The 20730-nt window shown below is 37.8% G+C and overlaps 3 protein-coding genes across 3 annotated transcripts; all 3 read right to left on the reverse strand.

The window, feature by feature from the left end:
* Positions 1-2: 2 nt before the first annotated feature.
* Positions 3-1718, reverse strand: LOC141899394 (P2X purinoceptor 7-like). The gene is made up of 2 exons (XM_074785659.1): positions 919-1718; positions 3-661 (listed from the first exon to the last, which is right to left on the reverse strand). Exons 1-2 carry the CDS (start codon positions 1182-1184, stop codon positions 235-237), a joined length of 693 nt encoding a protein of 230 aa, XP_074641760.1. The 5' UTR covers positions 1185-1718; the 3' UTR covers positions 3-234.
* A 167-nt stretch (positions 1719-1885) lies between these two features.
* Positions 1886-7332, reverse strand: LOC141898955 (uncharacterized). Its single transcript, XM_074785107.1, has 2 exons — positions 5586-7332; positions 1886-2010 (listed from the first exon to the last, which is right to left on the reverse strand). The coding sequence occupies exons 1-2, from the start codon at positions 7330-7332 to the stop codon at positions 1886-1888; spliced, it is 1872 nt and encodes a 623-aa protein (XP_074641208.1).
* Positions 7333-8363: 1031 nt separating this feature from the next.
* LOC141898956 (uncharacterized) lies at positions 8364-9518 on the reverse strand. The gene has a single exon (XM_074785108.1). It carries the CDS (start codon positions 9516-9518, stop codon positions 8364-8366), a length of 1155 nt encoding a protein of 384 aa, XP_074641209.1.
* Positions 9519-20730: the final 11212 nt, after the last annotated feature.

Consider the following 20730-nt stretch of genomic DNA (forward strand, 5'->3'; position numbering starts at 1 on the left):
AAGCATAACAAAACTGCTCCTTACTTGAACAATTAATTGCGATCAGATGTTTAAATTAGAACTCAATGGATTGAAAGCAAAACGTTTTATACATTATAAATATGCAATAAAATTTATATTTTATATCTAAGCGATGTCATTGTTTTATTAAAATATCTGTAAGAAAAGCACAAGTTAAGAAGAATATATAAACATCGTTAGAATTTTTAAGTTGAATTCTTCTATTTTAATTCATTATGGTCCATCAATCGACACATTACGAAATCCTTTATATACATGGTCCTCCTCATAACCGTCCTCAGGGAAATGTGCGCGGATGCACGAAACGACACAAGCAGGCAAAATTCTCCTATTCTCCTTGCCCAAATATCCCCAACACCACCGAACAAATGATCTGTATGCTACATGTCTTAATTTCGCATTTGCTGGCCCTTCAAAACTTTTCCGTCCGTACTGCCGTTTAAATTCGGTCCACATCAGCTGCAGGACCCAAGGGTTCAAACAGATCGAAGCGAAAGCTGCTGTGTCCGTCATGCAGGTCTCTTCATTTTGTCCGGACTCCTCCCAAACCCATTCCAGTCTTCTTTTCACGACATCAATCTCCATACAGCACACACACTCTTGCTCCGTCTCTAAGATCTGACAGTGTCCACATTGGCACCTAAAAAGATTATCCATAAAAATATTTTTAAGGTATGGATATAGGTATCTACTTGTTGTAAGCCTATGCTGATGCAATGCAGTGCAAGAATAGTCCAGCAGTGCCAGCACAACGACGTTGAATCGCACTGAGCTTTTGAAACGAACATGATAAGATTCTCTCAACTTCGCCAACAAAGCTCAAAAACCTATAATTAAATCTACGGCTTAATGAATCTTAAAATATATATTTTTAAGTTAATTGTTATATGAACATACCACTGATTCAGATTATCCAGCTCCAAACGGTTTATTCGGCCTTCGTCGTCGTCTCCCTCTGCCTCCGGTCTGGGTCCATCGCCGTTTCGCTTCGGTTCTGCCTCTGGTTCGTATAAATACGGCCCGATCATTAATTCCTCTTCGTCACTTGTTTCCTGCCATTCAAAATCACTAAGCGATTCATCTGAATTTGATGCCGAAGTGGCATTAAATTCAGATGAATCGCTCCCATTGTCCGATTCTCTATTCATTTCTATAGACGCCATTATTGAGTCGCTGCCTTTAATGACGTAGTTCTATAAATAGCCCGCAGTACACGTGTTTTTCCGGAACGATGTAAACAAAACGAGGCGCGCGAAAATCAAAATCATCAAATATCATTATAAATTGAAATTTTTTCCGATCTTTCAAATTGTCAATCTCAATAGTATACTATAATGAATCATTTTATTCCAAAAGTAGAAAATTCTTGAAAAAGTGTCAGTTACCCTTTAATCCTCAAGATATAGGCCTACGTGATTCGACTGCGCCATATTTGATAACGAAATCACCCATAATCCAGCCCGAAAGACAGGAAACAACCCTATCTAAGTCAGCCATGTGTAAGCCCGAAGCATTCTATTATCCAAGTGTACGGCTAAGCTCCCCGGGGGCCTGGTGTAAGTGTTCCTACTATTCTACATACCATACGTGTTCTCTTCTGTACTAGATCAATGCCAGTAATCCTTTTTGAAAAATTATGATGACAGTTTCCCATACAAATACCATTGTTTCATGATTAGATCATATTTTTCATTTTGAAGGTAATGTTATGTATTATACCACTGTGCGAATCCTGCCTGCGATGAATTTCAATTACTTTATCAAATGCCGTCTGCAGTTGGGTTGTTCTTGTATAAAATCAGAAGTCTTAGTATATACTCTCCTAGCTATTGTCCTATCAGCTAAGTCAGTGGTCAAACGTTGTTCATCGGTCATATCGTTGTAAGTCGTCGTTTTCCTGTCTATTAAATTTGATTCTCATATTCAATTGCACTGCAATGTCTAACACAACGTTAACCTTACTTGAACTAACAGTACTAACATTAGTAACTTAAAAGGAGACCATCAAATGTAAGATACAAATTTCAGAGTTATCTGAATCAACTGACAACTGACTCAAATATAAACAATGAACCACCTTCCAAACCTCCCAATAACTTTGATAAATCTACTATCTAAGTTGAATCAAGCATCTATTTAAAATACCAATTAAAGGACTGTATATCAACAAATGTGTTATGAAAAACACTTGAATGCTCCAGAAAGCCTTTACTGGATTTCACTAAAATCTGACGAATTTTTAGATATTCAAAACCGTTACCTGGCAAATCCCAGTTCCCTAATTTGTTTAAATACAAACTTTTAAACCCAATAATTAAACTTTACATATGACTTAAGCGCTTAACAAGTCACTCATAAACATTTTTATACGAAGTATGACGATAACTTCCCTGAAATTCAAGGGATTTACACAACCACTTTGGTTTACCAATAAACCTCATTTCACCCTGGAATATCACAGGAGATATACTTTACTGCCTTGAGTAGGACAAAATAAAAAACCTCGACAACACCTGTAATTTGACAGGGCAAGCTTTAAACTTCAATATCAAGTTAATATACACTACATTCAATCACCCTGTAATATTGCAGGAATAATCTTTTATAGCATTTAGTATGTCAGAATGAACATATAACCTTCGCACTGCCTTAAGTAGGTCAGGATAAACATACAACTTACACGCTCAGTATTCAGAGCAAAAATCTTCTCACTGCCTTAAGTAGGTCAGGATAAGTTTCAAACATATATCTTCATCAAGAAATTACAAATTATCCTTCAAACATTAAAAAAACCTTCGTCACTTTGTTTCTGGGGTTATACTCAGTGATAGTACGGCGCGGGTCAATGTATAGTACGCTGCAGAGCGCGTCTTGTCTATTTAAAATGATCAGGTCATAACTTCGTTATAATTCATCCGATTCTCTTAATTCTTGCTTTATTGAAAGAAGAAGATTTTGGGCTATCTGTGTATGTAATTTGTTTTCAGATTGATCATCATTTGCGCTACAAAAATCTATCCCGAAAACTTCCGTCGCTCAGAAAAAAATGAGCGGGATTTTCCTATTAAAGTTCACGAGTTGATTTATGTATCCAATGCTCCAACCTACACTATTCTAAAAGTTCCTGGAAAAACATGTAGGTTGGAATGATTACTTCAGTACTTTAGCCTCGAAATGGGCTATTTTTGCACTGAACCATAACTGAACAGATAATTGGTTTAAGAATTCCCGATTTTTTTTCTACATTAAGATTGAAATCTTGAAGAAATGGAAGAGTTGAAATCTCATTCGTATAAAATCCCGCTATATTAGTAATTTTGGTGATTTCATCGCCTTTTCGACTCGGCTATATCCGTATCAATGACGTGAAATTTCCTGGTTGCAGGGAGAGAAAGGTCACCGAGAGCTGGCCTACATACGGTAGCTCGCGCGAACTGCCTGGAAATACTCTACATAGTACCGGGACACAAGCGGTGCAACAAACTTCACACAGTAACCTTGAGTCATAAAACCAAAAACCAAACAGGTGCAGCTCTAGTGCATACTTTGGGGGTCAGAAAACTTTTTACCTAAAAATTGTATAAAACTGGATATTTCAATACCATCTAAGCTCCTTATCAGCAATGTTGTGTCAAAACTTCATCGAAATTGAACAAAAATTGAATATATTGAAAATACAGATTTTATGTTCAAATCCGTTATTACTGGAGGAATTTTTATGAAAAAACATCCATGGAATCAGTGAAATATAACTAAGAAAAAGAATATGATCAAAATGATTTCGAACATATATGAAAAAAGTTTTTTTGAATCGTCATTATGGTACTGTGTGAAACTGGTGAGAGCCAGATGTGTTTGTAAACGTTATACACAAACTAAAGGAATTAAATCACAAGAATATAAAAAAGCTGTACAAGAAAAAATAAGTAATAAAAATGTTAATAAAAATAGTGAAAATATTGTTATTTCTACTCGTTCTAATGATAGAATATTTGATAAATGTCTATATTTTACAGTTGGATTTGTAATTGTATTCATTTTGATTGGGTGTAATTGGTATAAGAAATAAAATAAAATTCATGATATTGATAATTCTGAAACAACTGCTATCAAAAATGAAAATACTTCTGAAATTCCAAAATTGATAATGAAAAAAATGGATTAATATTTTAGAAAAAAAAACAAAAAAAATAGTTGAATATCTCACTACTTTTGTCTATCTATGCGGAGCAATTAAATTGTCCAGATAAGTCATTTCGGATTCTAGATATTCATTATTTTTATTAATTTATCTTGTTTTTTTAATTTGAAGTTTTTACTTGAATATTGTATTACAGTCGTTTCTTATTATTAGTTTTTTCTTAAATTGAAAGATGGCAGCACTGGGTGTGATGCTAAAATGAACATTTGAATTTGAATTTGTTAATCAATTAACATGGTAATTGATTACTAATTTGATTTAAAATTATATCATAATTAAGTTAAAAATCCATAATTCATTTATCAGTTTTCATTCCTATATTCTTTTCATTCGGAATAATTTATAATTTCAAATTTCACATATTTCTTTAGTAAACACCAACAACATTTACTTAGGTGTTTTAGCTAAGTATATAAGGCAATTCATTCCAACGCTGGAGTAGCTCTGGCCAGCAGAGGCATTTTGAAAATGCACTCTCCGGGTTTCTCCTTCGGTTTCGAATTTCGAGATTGTTAGAAATTACATTAGGCGCCTTTAATATAATGTGATTTCTGCCAATCATTGAAGGAGATCCCGGGTGACGTGGGTCGCGGGGTGTAAGTAGAAATGACGGGGGATAAGCGTCCCGTGGCGCCTTTCAATAATGGGATGCTTATCCCCTGAAAACTCTGTAGGTCGAGGATAGGGCAATTTTGCTAAAACTTACCTTAAAAACACCGAAATATTCCTTTTAATCACGAGAGAGAATGTATCCTGTGTGTGTTGTATGTACTGCGTGCTTATTATATAACTGCTAGCTATCCAATATAACAACAACGTTGAATTGCAACACCTGTTTGATCGATCAATATTCAAATGAAGCACTCTCTTATAATAACATGTAACAGATGTTTGACTGGTATGATTGTAGTTGTTCGTAAAACGACTAAGGTCATTTTTAGATATTCATTATTTTTATTTTTTATTTAATCAACAATTTCTAAATCATGATGACCGTCTTCATTTTTCCCATGATAGATTATTTTAAATCCTTCTAAATCTTTTAATTCCTCTGTACTCAATGAAACCCATTTATCAGGTAAAAACACTTTAAATTCTCGCGATGTACTAACATTACAGTAGCTTAAATTCGCTGATACTTTCACTCCATATTTAGTTTTTATCTTTTCTAATTTCAATATTTTATGTTCAATTTCTTTTGTAACATCAACTAACTTTTTTATTTCAAATTGTTTTTTTGCTGGTTTTATTCTGTTATTTATTGTTGCTAAGAATGCTTTTCTATCTCCCATTTATAAGGAAAAAAAATTACTTGTGGTGATGAGTGGTGTCTCGCCCTCTCGCCCTCTGATCTGAAACCCACATCTTCCAATTACTGCCATACGCCAGTGTATTCGCTTCTTGCTGTCCTCGTGCACTAAAACAATGTCGCCAGTTTTTATTTTGTTTTCGAGTTTCCCGTTGAGTTTCGCACGTTCTCTGAGCGCTATCAAGTATCCACGGCTCCAACGTCGTTTGAACGAACTCAAAAGTTCTTGCAACGTTTGATTACGGCGTCGAATATCGGTATACGAAACGTTAAAGTCCTGATCATTAAGATCAATGTCCTCATACGGCAACAGAGTTAATTGGCGACCGCATAACAGTTGTGACGGAGACAACGGAAGAGGCTCGTCTTCCGTACTATACACATACGTGAGAGGTCGATCGTTGATCGTAGCCTCAATTTCACACAAGAGAGTTCGTAATTCATCGTCCGTGACGATGCTTCTACCGAGAATCTTTCTGAGGCATTCTTTCGTTACGCCTATCATCCTTTCCCAGAATCCCCCGAACCAAGGGACTCGTTTGGGAATGAATGTCCATCTTATTCGATTGTTCGCCATATATCTCGCGACGATCGGCGAATTGACGATTTCTTCTATCTCTACGCAAGATTTTAGAAAGTATGACCCGTTGTCACTGATCAGTTCATGCGGTAACGATCTACGCGAAACGAATCTCCGGAATGCTCGAATAAACGCGGCAGGTGTCATATTAATGACTGATTCGAAATGGACTGCTCGCGTGGTGGCGCATGTAAACAGACAAATGTAACGGTTATGGCGCTTGTCAGACGTGCCTCTGACCCAAATTTCGCCGGAATAATCTACTCCGGTAACAGTAAAGGGCGGAGCATCCGTAACGCGCGAAACTGGAAGTGGCGGTGGTATAGGTGTACAGTAGGCGGAGCCTCGTACTATAGCGCACGTAACACATTTCCTGAGAACTGATTTTACGACTTGTCTAATTTTCGGTATCCAGTATCTTTGCCTGATAGCAGTAACAGTCCCGCCAATTCTTAAATGTTTACACCTCCTGTGGTGAAACAACACGATCAAACGCGTAATATGGTGATCTGGTAATAGAATGGGAAATTTGGCATCGTACGGTAAAGACGAATTTTGTACACGACTGCCGCATCGAATAAGTCCCCTGTCATCGATAAAGATTTTCAGTTGTTTGACCAGGTTACCGCGTTTGAGTTTCTGGACTGTCAATTGATTCAATTCAGATTTAAAGTATGTTTTCTGTAAGTCCATGACCCATTTGTTTTCTGCTGTTTTTATCTCATCGGCGGTGAGTTCCCCGCTAACCCGATCGGCCGGATTCCTCAGATTATGTAAATATCTGAGGAAATAAGCGGTAACACGCACGAGTTCGGTCAACGATCCATATTTTTCCGGATCAATGATCTTTAAGATACCCGCTTTTTCTAACTGTTCATGTTGTATCGACATGGTAGTCTCGTCGACAGATTCATCAGTTTTAATTTCGTTATCGGCTTGAAATCGCGAGACTGGCCAATCGCCGACTTTCAACCAGTCGGGCCCGTGCCACCATAGTGTTGAATTGGCCAGTCGATGAGTGGTTATACCGCGTGTTAGTAGATCCGCTGGATTATCTTGGGTCGGTACGTTATTCAATTCCACATCGAGATTGTCTAGCTTCAAGTAATTTATCTCGTGCACCCGATTTTGAACTAAACACGCAAGTCGTTTTTCACTCCTAGTCCAACTTAGGACTATCTCGATATCGGACCCGATAATCGCTTTGCTGAAATGTAGCATGGCTTGAGCGCATCGAATGAATATTTGATCAAACGGGCGCCGACGACGGCGGCCATTAGCTCGAGGCGCGGTAACGAGAGCTGTTTAACGGGTGCAACTCTGTTTTCGCTATGACAAGCGCGATGTTTTTCCCTTGACGTAGATAAACGGTGGCTCCGTAGCCACGTGAACTCGCGTCCACAAAGCAATGTAACTCAGTATCGGTATCCTCCGACGGCGCAGAAAAATACTTCCGGTTAATCGTTATTTTTCTCGCATTTTGTAGATCGCGGTACAAAGTTTTCCAGTTATTGCTCATCTCGTCTGGTAATAATTCATCCCACGAGACATTCGCTTTCCATAATTCTTGGATGAATATTTTGATTTGATGTGAACCGGCGATAACGGATCATAGAGACTCGCCACGCTCTGACGATTTCGCGCTTCGTAATAATTTCTGGTTCGCTATGCTCGATCGCTTGTTTGTATTTAAGCCTGTCCTGATTGACATCCCATAGGAGTCCTAGGTTGCTGACAACGTCATGCCCGTTCAATAAGTTGTCTTTACTCGCAATATGTCTGAGGTTTTCGTTGTTACTAGTCCATTCACATAGTTTAAATCCTGCGTCGGACATCATCCGATTCGCGTTATGGTAATAATCGATCGCTGTCGATTCGTCTTTCACCGACGTAACGACGTTGTCTACGTATATGCTCGATTTCATATCGTTAGCTACCGTGCAAATGTGTCCAAATGTGATTTTATGACGGCATTGAGAATAAACGGCGAGCACGCTGCTCCGAATAATACAGATTTAAATTGATACGTAATGAATTCGCTTTCGGGGTCGTTTGGATCGCTTAGCCAGAAAAATTTCGTGAATTTCCGGTCTGGCTCGGCTAGGCCCACTTGAAGGAAGGCCTTTTCGATGTTGCTACTAAGTCCAACGTCGCATGTACGAAAGTTCATCAAGATCGAACCAAGATCGTTAAGCAGTAGCGGTCCTTTTTCCAGGCAGTCATTTAAACTCGGAGACTGACGCGTACGGAAGCTACAATCGTAGACGACGCGGATTGGTGTTGTGTTCACCGAGTGGTACCGGTATATAATGACCTTCGGATTCGTTTTCCTCGTGGATCGTCTCGATGAATCCACGCGCTATTTGATCTTCGATAATTCGATCATAGATTTTTCGGGTATCGTTATTTAGTTTCCTGACCATCGCTCGCGTTCGGTTGGCTGTGTTCAGTCTATTGGTCGGTAATGGAGGGTGTTCCGGCCTCCATGGTAGCTGCGCAACGTATTGGTTTCCCGCCATTTCGATACAATCCGTCGCATAATGTTCAAACGTAAGTTCTTCGTTTATCGGGTGTTTTATCCCGAGTGTTTCGACTCTCTCGAAGTTTTTGAGTTGGTCTCGTTCATGAGTATCATCGGTGAGGATAAAGTTCGCGTAGTCACGACGGTCGTGACTCGAGTTTTTTAGCGGACCCGAAAGAAGATAACCGAGTTTTGACGCAACCGCTGTGGGGCCGTTGCCCCTGACGACTTTGTCCTCAACTAAGGACCAGTAGTAGTCGGATCCAATTAATAGAGCGATTTCGAACGATTCACGACCGCTTACAGGGTGCGCCAGTTTCAGACCCGATAGATAATGTAAATTACGTGTATCTTTGATGTGATTACTCATAGGTGTCGTAATGTTCGATTTTACGAGTGCGCTTATCGGCACGTCTCCAGTTTCGGTTTTAATGGCTAACTTGACCCGGTCGTATTTCCTTTGTTTAGATTTAGTATCTCCAAAGATCGAAAGATTCAGTATTTCGCTCGACTCCGGTTTCAAGTTTAATTTCACGGCTGTTTCCTCCGTGATCCATGTTCGGGTCAAGCCTTCATCAAACAATATGTTGACGGTCTCGGAGTTTTGATGTTTTTCATCAGTAATTTCAGCAACAGCTGTCTTTAAGACGACTGGCGTCGATACGGTGATTGAGTCTTGTGAATTTAGCACGCCGATGTACATTTGCCTGTCATCGCATTGCGGGTTCTGATCGTTATGACCAGCTGATTGTGGTTTTTTGCCGCATAGAGATGTATGGTGTTTATCTGAACATACGGAACAGCAATAGCGTGACCTGCAATCTCTGGCTTTGTGATTTTTTCTCAAACAATTTCGGCAGAGATTTCCTCTTTTCACTATATCCATCCGTTTTTCCAGAGTGTTATAGATCAGACAATCCCTTGATTTGTGGTCTTTCTTGCAGTACTTACATTGAATTTTATAATTACGGTCTAGACGGCTTGTTTGATTTCGTTTTCTGTGATGAATAACGACGTGTTTGTGATTTCGTCTTCTGGATCGCTGATGAGCACACTTTGAATGGCTTGTCCTGCCAGACCCGCTTGAATCTCTTTCTGAAACGCTTTCTTCAATTCAGTTAAATTCCATGCTGAATCACCATGGTCGCGTGTGATCTGAGTTTTAATTCCCGATGGGAGTTTCTCGAATATGACTGGAATCAGGAGATCCCCATAGCTTTCCTCGGTCTTACCGAGAGATTTTAGACTCCTGATATAGCCTTCCAGTTCATCGTAGAACTTTTTCATCTGTTGTACATTTTCGCGTGGTTTTGGCAATTCCCACAATGCCTTCATATAAACGTCGATCAATTTATGAGTTTGTCCGTACCTGTTTTTCAAGAGTTCAATGGCTTCGACGTAGTTGTTATTGGTCAGTGATAAGCCCTCGACGCATCGGGCCGCTTCTCCGCTGAGTTGCGCACGAAGATACTGGAATTTTTGGATGTCGTCTAATCCGGTATCGTTGTGGATAGCTGATTCGAATGCATCTATAAAGCCGATCCATTATAGTAAATCCCCGCTGAATGTCGGTAAATGTAACTTAGGTAGATTGACTTGCCTTGATTTGTTGTTAATCGATTGATGAGTTGTCGTCGGTTTCGTGTCGTTATTGAACGTTTCAATAAAGAATCTATACTTTTGTATTTCGATAATCCGTTCGAATGCGAAATCATCTGCGTCTGCGATAGATGATTGTAGATTTTCATCAGGCGTCAACGAGAGAATTGTTTGATCTAGTTCTTGTATGAGGTTTAGCTTTGTGACCGCTGATGATATGATTGCTACCAGATCTTGAACTTCGGCTAGGCCTACTTCTGTTGATCCGGATTGTAGGCTCTGGTAGACCTCTTCTGCACGATTGAGGTATTTAGATAACTGCCCTCGGTGGGCCAACCGAGATGCTGTAGGACGCTTCGTTTGGTCCATTTCGTTTTGACGCTCAGTTGCGTCATTCGCATTTTCCGATGTCGTCAACATAATCCTGGTCACGGCACCAAATGTGATGGAGTGACTATCACCACAGAGAGGTGACCAGATCCGAAGGAGTAAAGTCGAAGAGCGTGTTGTATTTTGTGAATCTAAACAGCATCTAACTTTATTACTACAGTATAGGGTTACAGTATAGTACACATGGCGCGAAACAGCAACCAATCATATAAGAGAGACATCAACGAATCATATAAGAGAACCAACACATGTCGTTCTCGACATTTGATGATGGAAAAGAATTAGATAATTCACTTGTTCATAACCTTTTAGATTAGCACAATATTAAATATTTTTCAACGAAATCGGATAAGAAAGCAGCAATTGTTGAAAGATTTGATAGAACATTAAAGGCCGACTCAAATGGAGGTCCAAAAACCCACCGGTTGGTACTTGAGATTTGCAGTGCAGGCCACATCCCACTAGCAACTAGCAAGCGGTAGTTTGTTTAAAGTGTTAACTGGAACGCATCTGGCTCACACCAGTATCACACAGTATCACAGTGACACATAAAAAAAACTTTTTTTCGTATATGTTTGATATCAATTTGGTTGTTGATTTTAAACCTACCCATTGACGCTTCAGTTGCTTCGACCAAGTGTTCACATAACCGCTCATTCACAACGTTACAGTCAATTTTATTCAGTGATATATCTGATATTACATCATCTAAGATTTCTGACGAAAGATTCCTAAATTGGCTGGTTCACGGGAATCCACTTTAACTACTCTTTATTCCTTTTATTGTTGAAACGAGGGAAACATTACACTCGATACGGTCCAATGCATTTAGAACACACTTGATTGGGCAGTGCACATCCGAAAACATGTGGTTAACCTCTTTCGAACTCGGTACACTTTAGGATGTGGGGCGAGACAATGAAGTAATCTATGACGCGCTGGCTATTCCCTCTAAGACATGTATAAGCACCGACACCTCTATCCTTACCAATTCTGCCATTTACAATAAGTAACCCGTGAGTTTGGCAGAAATCAGACAGGCGATAACCCCAATAATGAACGTCTTTGATGAGACGCTCGAGCAGAATATCTGCTTTCAAATTAGAAATATCTACAAGAAGTCCTCAGCTTCAAACCTTTCAACGTAGAAAGCGAAGTCTTGCATTTCTTTGGTGTGCGCATTTAGATCTCCACAAATACAAATATGACACTCGTTTTGTGGAAACAATTGAGTTATATCGGTACTTAAAGAAAAAATGAGGGCCACTGAATTTACTAGACTCGGGCGGGATAAGGTACCGCTCAGGTAAAAACTCTTAGTTAGAACCACTTAAATGTTTTGATATCTTGATCCACTGTATTATATCACTAGTTTTCTTAACAGGATGTATATATGTGGCTTCTAGTTTTAAATGCTATGAGTATTCCACCAGATTTTCTGGTACCCATATTTGAGTGATTAAAACAACAACTTGAAAATCAAGTGATTCAAAAAATTTGGAAACCCATATTTCATCTAGAGCAGTCAATGTGTTTCCGTAAATATTAGTATATCAGCATATTTACACTCATGAGATAAATTCTTTACAGTTGATTTTAGATTAGAGACCACCATACATTTAAACACAATATTTCTAGCCGTTTGGATTTCTATCTAGTCTTAGATTCGAAATATTGTCATATGTCAACTGAAGGAAAATGGACCTGAGTCTTAGATTCAAAGTATATTGATTTAGGGAGGAATATTCCTCCCACCACTAAACGCTATAACCTGAATTTTTAGAAAGATAGGTATTGGTGTTTGTGGTGTAATTTATTTTTTACTTTTTAAAAAGTACCCAATAAAGCCAGGTAGATTTATGAAGTTCGAGTGATACGATACACAGTGTTCGAGGTAATGAGACGGTATGAGACATACATAGAATTTTAGAAAACTAAATAGATTTAGTATTTTCATGGTCTAACAGTAAATTGCTGTAACTTTGTCGACAATCAATTGTAATCAGATTGCAATCAGGCGCTTCTCGATAAACATGAAGACAAAATCGTAATCAAAACACGTGCATAACATAGAAATTCAGTTTTGATTATACAGGGAATATATAAGGACTGCTTACAAAACAGACAGCTGCGATGATCCTAAATAGCTTAATCCGGCACGAGTTGAGCTAATTTATGGGTTTAAAGGTTCATTTTCACAGTCAATGGACGTAATTTGATAAATGCATTCTTTAAATGGAAATTCTATAGTAATCGATACAAATCATTTATGTTAAGTGTTTTGTGTTAATTAAGAATCGTCATTCAAGGATTAAAGATCATTATGAAGCTGATACGTTTCATTCATGCGGATTCTTCTCTCATTACTAGCGTTAATAAGAGATTCGCGTGTCACGCATGATGAAAATAAATGTATTGGAGTCGTATTTCTTTCATTTTCATTTAAGGTCGCAAATTAGCCATTTTCCTAGTATGCATTATTCTCATTTATACGTAAAAGTGTATTCGGTATGAGGGTGTGTTTCTTTCTTCACTCCTTTATATACAATTCAGAAATAGGAGTTAATAAGGAGGTTTTTACTCCTAAACGAACTCAAATCCCTTTCAGTTCAAGTTTATATGCATGGGGATCTATGAAATAAGGGAAAATACAATCCAGCCTACTAGCCACTGAACGTTAGCACCCAGAAAACGTCAGGAATTTGCAGAAAAAACAAAACATTATGTTAAAAAAACATCGGATAAAATTCATTCTAAACATGCGTTACTAAGCCCAGAACTCCAGATATCGAGATGATATGTCTAAGGCAGATTTCTCCCTTTGTGACACAACCATTTAATTAGTCATGTGACCATTATGTTTAAACACCTCTCACAATCAAGCTTAAGATAAAGTGGCCTGCGGTATGAATGCTTTAGTATTGATTCATATGGTCCATATACGAAGCATTATAGTCTTTACAATCTTACTTTTTCTCGACTTAAAAATTATTTTTTGATTGACATACCACGGAAACTAGTTGATTAAAAGCACAAACGCATATAGTCGCTATCCCGGCAATCAAATCGACTTAAAAATCGATTGATTGTTATTGAACTGAAGAAAGACGAAAAAGACAACCAGCGTTTGTATGAGATACATGTTTCGTTGTTCGTGAATTCAGCATGCACCAATGTCCAATAAAATTCAACAATTCAAAGTTATTACAAAACTTGCAAATTCTGATATTTATTTAGCGGCAATTTTCCCCTTGCCATTTTTCCGACGTTTATCCAAAGATTGAAATACTTCATTAATATACTAAAATAATACTATCAGGTATCGCACTGGTAAAATAATATTTCAAATTTCAAATAGTATTTCAAAGATATTTGAAATTGAAAGTTTCAATAATTTATCGCATCGCACAGCGAAATCCGTGAAATACGTTTTTGATTTACGGGTGCCTCATGGGATACGCCCATAATACCTCCGCCCAAAATACCGCCGCCCAAAATCCCACACCCACAATCCCTCCACCCAGAATACCCTCATATGTGTCCAAAATACCTCCGTCCAGAATTTTAAAAGAATACTATAATTCTATTATTTATGTGTAGAAAGTAACCCCAATGTCAACTATTATACATTTATAGGACCATATATAATGTATTACGGTACGTATAAACCTATACTGGATAATAATTGAATAACAACTAATGAAAATGTTCACTTGCAATTAGTTATGGCTGGGAAATTTACAAGTAGACCTATAGTCATTATATGATTTAGGATCACCAATGATAGATAGACCAAGCGAATCGTTATCTTTAAGCCTTGTCTCGTAAGCCTTATTATAGGCTGGCTCGTGTTTATCGAGATGACACGTAAATAAAGAAACAGGAACAACATTTAGATATCGACTCAATATTTTATTTTTCTTTATAAATATAGAAATTAGCAGCACAGTTTCTTCAATGATACAGATAAAAACATTTTAAGATCGTTGTTTACTTTAAAATGCGCATGTTATAACCGATTCCACGCAAGAATTCACTAACGTTTTTACGCCCGTCTCTGTAATCAATGCATAAGTTATTTAAGCGAAGCTGCAGGTCTATTTTTGTCTTATTCTTTTGGCAGGACGCTGCACAATACTGTCTTGTTCAATTGCAGCAGATACTGTTGCATTTTCTTGTTGAAATGACTGGATTGTCCGCCAAATCGAAGGGTGTTTGTGTCCCACAAGATAGTTGAATTTGTTATTCCAAGCCTCGCATATATTATTGGTTCGAGCATCATCATTTAATGTCGCGCAATTGACATTCCATAATGCCACCGGAAACAAAGGAGGTGTACGCCTAAACCTCAGTAGTCCATTTGGCGCCCTAACACGACGATAAGTTCCATTTATGTACGTAGCACTGAAATAATCCAATAGTTCTATCCCCTCATCCGGTACAATAGTGAGTAAATATTCTAATCCGGCACTAACATCATTAACGGGTAAAATGCAAGTCCATCGATCATCCCAACAAATAACTGAAAGTTCTGATTTTCGTTGTAATGCTGTTGTAAGCCAAGTTAAATCGGTAACTTTTCGGGTTTTGAGTTTTCATTTTGTGTTCTCAGAGGTTTGAGAAAGCTGTCAACGTTTCATGTACTAGTTTTATAATTTTGAAATCACGTGAAGATATTGCAACATGGTTGATGGGGAAATATTAAATTACTGGCATACTCAGTGAGTATTTTATACTATTTGCAGTGTTAATTTAGTAGATTATGGTGTAATAACATAAGAGAATATTCCGTAGTATAAGAGTACAACATAAATCAGTGAAATAGAGAAGTAATTCCATTAAATTAAGGCGAAATATTATGATGCAAGATAAAGGTTTATTTTGTATTGCGCAATCTAGCAATAGCTCAGATATTATAAGTTTGTATTATCTGTTTACAGGTTTGAATCGTCCAAAATCCGTTGAATAAAGAAACATCAATTTGATATCCGGAGTTTGTTATTTGTCGGACGTATTCAAAAGCCACCACTTGAAACCCCATCGAGCCATTTGATTCAAATTGAGTCTCACCAAGCGTCATCATGGCAGATCCTGAGAAGACAACAACAACAACACTTAAGAATAAGCGTCGGGCAGCTAAGTCAGCGAGACGAGAAGATACACAATATCCGTGTAAGAAGATAACAAGAGAAATCCCACAATAAGTTCAGCCAAAACGAGAAACTTGAATAGAAGAGTTATATATATTTGCGCAACGTTTCGGCTAAAGACTATTAGCCATCATCAGGCGTACTGAGTACAGGAGAATATTACAAGATATTTATACAAGACCAAAACAATAGAAGCAGAGTGAGTGATTAAAATATTGAAAGGGGAATAGATTAAAGTAATGACATAACAACTAGAAAACAATGCTAAAGTAAGCAAGGCAAACTAGGGGCAATGTAGATTAAAGTAATTAATAAACAAAGACACAAGCTAAAGTGATTAAAACGGGAGGACAAGCTAAGGGGTAATCAAATAAAACAAAGAGAAGGAACATGAAAGGCGATAATCAGTGAGTGAGTGGAAACAAGCAAACTATGATAAAGGCAAAACAATGGAGGGAATTAGTATAACGGGGGTACAAGAGAAGCGAGAAATTTGGAGATCAAAATGTTGTGGGGGGAGAAACCGTTATTCAAATTAACACAATTTTCCAAGTTTTCAATAATCAGGGCCGATTCCATAATGTGTCGTTTAATCTTTTCTGAACAGGGAAAAATTATGGAGGCATTTTCAAAATCAAAATTGTGGCTGGTTTCGTATACGTGATTGGCAACACCGCTTTCAGGCTTAAAATTCTTTACATCATTCTTATGTTCACGAATGCGCTTGTGTAAATCGCGTCCGGTTTCGCCGATATATATTTTGTTACAAACTTTACAGGGAATTTTATATACACCAATGTTCAGGGGTTCAATTTTGGGGGAGTTATGAGTAAGATTACGACTAAGTTTGTTGTTATAAGTAAAAATGAGTTGTTTGTTTAAGAGATGGAGGGGAGTTTTAGATTTTTCCAGAAAAGGAACGAAAGGTACAATAATAGGCTGTTTACGCGCGCGGTCCCTTGAGAGTGACTGAAATGTGAACGACGGGCTCTCAAGAGAGCTTTATTCAAAATGTCGTCGGGGTAAGCTAATTTATTAAGAGAGGTCTTGATCTGGGTTAGTTCATCATCCAAGAAAAGGGGGTCACAAATCCTTAATGCGCGAAGGAATAAGCTTTGGGCAACACTAAGTTTAATGTTATGAGCGGTGAAGGAGAAATAATGTAGGTATGTTCCAGAGTGGGTAGGTTTCCTATAAACCGAGAATTTTAGACAAGACAAACAATTGTGTATACAAACATCAAGGAAAGGGATTTTCCCATCAACTTCCAATTCAAATGTGAAGTTCAAGGAGGGATAAAAAGAGTTAATAAATTTGGATTTTAATAATTGGAGCCCATAGATATAAGGTAGGGAGGGTAGACGTGATTGAAATTTCGAAAGAATATCTTTAGAGTCCGGAAACCGTTGGAACATACCTGGAACATACCTACATTATTTCTCCTTCACCGCTCATAACATTAAACTTAGTGTTGCCCAAAGCTTATTCCTTCGCGCATTAAGGATTTGTGACCCCCTTTTCTTGGATGATGAACTAACCCAGATCAAGACCTCTCTTAATAAATTAGCTTACCCCGACGACATTTTGAATAAAGCTCTCTTGAGAGCCCGTCGTTCACATTTCAGTCACTCTCAAGGGACCCGCGCGCGTAAACAGCCTATTATTGTACCTTTTGTTCCTTTTCTGGAAAAATCTAAAACTCCCCTCCATCTCTTAAACAAACAACTCATTTTTACTTATAACAACAAACTTAGTCGTAATCTTACTCATAACTCCCCCAAAATTGAACCCCTGAACATTGGTGTATATAAAATTCCCTGTAAAGTTTGTAACAAAATATATATCGGCGAAACCGGACGCGATTTACACAAGCGCATTCGTGAACATAAGAATGATGTAAAGAATTTTAAGCCTGAAAGCGGTGTTGCCAATCACGTATACGAAACCAGCCACAATTTTGATTTTGAAAATGCCTCCATAATTTTCCCCTGTTCAGAAAAGATTAAACGACACATTATGGAATCGGCCCTGATTATTGAAAACTTGGAAAATTGTGTTAATTTGAATAACGGTTTCTCCCCCCACAACATTTTGATCTCCAAATTTCTCGCTTCTCTTGTACCCCCGTTATACTAATTCCCTCCATTGTTTTGCCTTTATCATAGTTTGCTTGTTTCCACTCACTCACTGATTATCGCCTTTCATGTTCCTTCTCTTTGTTTTATTTGATTACCCCTTAGCTTGTCCTCCCGTTTTAATCACTTTAGCTTGTGTCTTTGTTTATTAATTACTTTAATCTACATTGCCCCTAGTTTGCCTTGCTTACTTTAGCATTGTTTTCTAGTTGTTATGTCATTACTTTAATCTATTCCCCTTTCAATATTTTAATCACTCACTCTGCTTCTATTGTTTTGGTCTTGTATAAATATCTTGTAATATTCTCCTGTACTCAGTACGCCTGATGATGGCTAATAGTCTTTAGCCGAAACGTTGCGCAAATATATATAACTCTTCTATTCAAGTTTCTCGTTTTGGCTGAACTTATTGTGGGATTTCTCTTGTTAGCTAAGTCAGCATTTACGCGTGTCGAAAATTCGCTGACTGAGGCTATTGTGGCAAATCGTACGCCAGCCGAAATAAGTTTTGAGCTAGAAGTGTTGAGGGAGAAACTGTCAGCTGCGGAAAAAGCACACGAAAATTACACGGAAGATATGAATGATGACGAATACGAATTGGAAGAAGCGTGGATAAATAATGTTCAGAAACAATAAACCATTTTACAGTTGCTAGCCGCCATTTTGTTAGGGTACTTTTGTCCCGTATTGTTGGGTCATTTTTTTCTATTTTTTAAAAACTGTCCGTGATGTGTGTTGTACCATATTTCATCTGTCCATGGATGGATTTTGACAACTTCAGCAACATTCAAACTGCGTGAATCTCTAGTTTTCAGTTATGTAAAAATAATTTCTCAAATTTACAACAATGCGACATGAGAGCGATATAAAAATCGGTGGTCAGTTTTTGCCGTGCGCATAGAAATCAAGGGTACTGAACTTTGAAGTTCGTTATTTTCAGAAATAATTTTCTAAAAAATCCTAGCATTTCAAGAACTGTGCGCATAAATGCCCCCTTTCAGGTGAACTTTGAAATTTTAAGATATCTTGCCTAGTTTTTTTTCTATGGCACTTTAACTGCAGCGCGTGTATTGTCATTCCGAGATTCGGCGCTGTTTTCTTTGCGTGTATTTCAGTATATGGGTGTTATTTTTTCACTTTTACTACACTTGTCTCTACGGAAAATGGTTTTAATTGTTGGTACGAGTATCAGGTTTTAATATTACGTCATTTATGCAATATAATAGATCGAAGACATTAGAGATGTTGGAGTTAAAGGGATTTTTTTACCAGTTTTAGCAGCGAGACTGAACGGCATTTTGATCACGTATTCGAAGTTGCGCGCGGGAAGAGAATATATGGGCCTATATTGAGATGGAAGAAGAAAAAAAATATAACACACAAAATCGAGTATGATGACCATTTAAATCAGTAGTCTATCAATAAATTTACATAAAAATCTACTGAAATTAGATGGATGGAGAAGTGGTCAAAAAGCTGGACAAATGGGTTGGGGCAAATATTCAGCTACTTTCTATGAATACTTTCTATTAAGTACACACAAGATTGATTAGATTGGGAAGAAAATATAGGAAAACGTTTTCTTGCTTTGGTGGTGACATATCAAGTATCAAGTCCTAATGTCAGACACCGGTGATAAAAAGTAAAAAGTGACATCTACCATCACAAAAACGCAAGAAGTGTGTGGATTGCATTTACAACAAAAGAGTGATATTTTGGGTTTTCTTGGGTGCATGTACGTAAGCCTCTGCCTGCTGTAAAAGCGGCTACCAATACAGCCATTACGAACTAGCGCCGGAGAACGGAATACAGTATTAATGCCGTAATATTAAAACCTGATACTCGTATCAACAATTAAAACCATTTTCCGTAGAGACAAGTGTAGTAAAAATGAAAAAATAACGCCCATATACTGAAATACACGCAAAGAAAACAGCGCCGAATCTCGGAATGACAATACACGCGCTGCAGTTAAAGTGCCATAGGAAAAAAACTAGGCAAGATATCTTAAAATTTCAAAGTTCACCTGAAAGGGGGCATTTATGCGCACAGTTCTTGAAATGCTTGGATTTTTTAGAAAATTATTTCTGAAAATAACGAACTTCAAAGTTCAGTACCCTTGATTTCTATGCGCACGGCAAAAACTGACCACCGATTTTTATATTGCTCTCATGTCGCATTGTTGTAAATTTGAGAAATGATTTTTACATAACTGATACTAGAGATTCACGTGGTTTGAATGTTGCTGAAGTTGTCAAAATCCATCCATGGACAGATGAAATATGATACAACACGCATCACGGATAGTTTTTAAAAAAGAGAAAAAAATGACCCAACAATACGGGACATAAGTACCCTAACAAAATGGCGGCTAGCAACTGTAAAATGGTTTATTCGATGTCGCTCGAGTCCGGGTAACCGATTATTGTTCGAAATTTGCCGTGTCTCCGGTTAAAACAAGAAACGATGCGTTGAATATGCCGAAAATTCCGATGCCGAAATTCTCGGGGAAAATCGATGATTATTTAGCGTTTCGAAGTGACTGGCAAAGAATAGTCGAGCCTCGATACAGAATCGCCGATGATGTTTTGTATTTACTGCGAAATGCTTTAGAAAACACAAACCCGGCTTATAACGCGCGCAAGTGGATAGATGGCGTATTCGAATATGCAGAAGCATGGGCGAAACTGGATCAAGTTTACGGAAATCCACGTGAAACTAGCGATTTTGTTATTGGTGAACTGGAAAAGTTAAAATCGCTGGGTGAGAATGAATTTTCAAGGTTTGTAGAGCTGTTCCATAGGCTGAAATGATAATGTCCGAA

The sequence above is a fragment of the Tubulanus polymorphus genome, chromosome 2 (genome assembly GCF_964204645.1).
Source record: "Tubulanus polymorphus chromosome 2, tnTubPoly1.2, whole genome shotgun sequence".
Taxonomy (NCBI): Eukaryota; Metazoa; Nemertea; class Palaeonemertea; order Tubulaniformes; family Tubulanidae; genus Tubulanus; species Tubulanus polymorphus.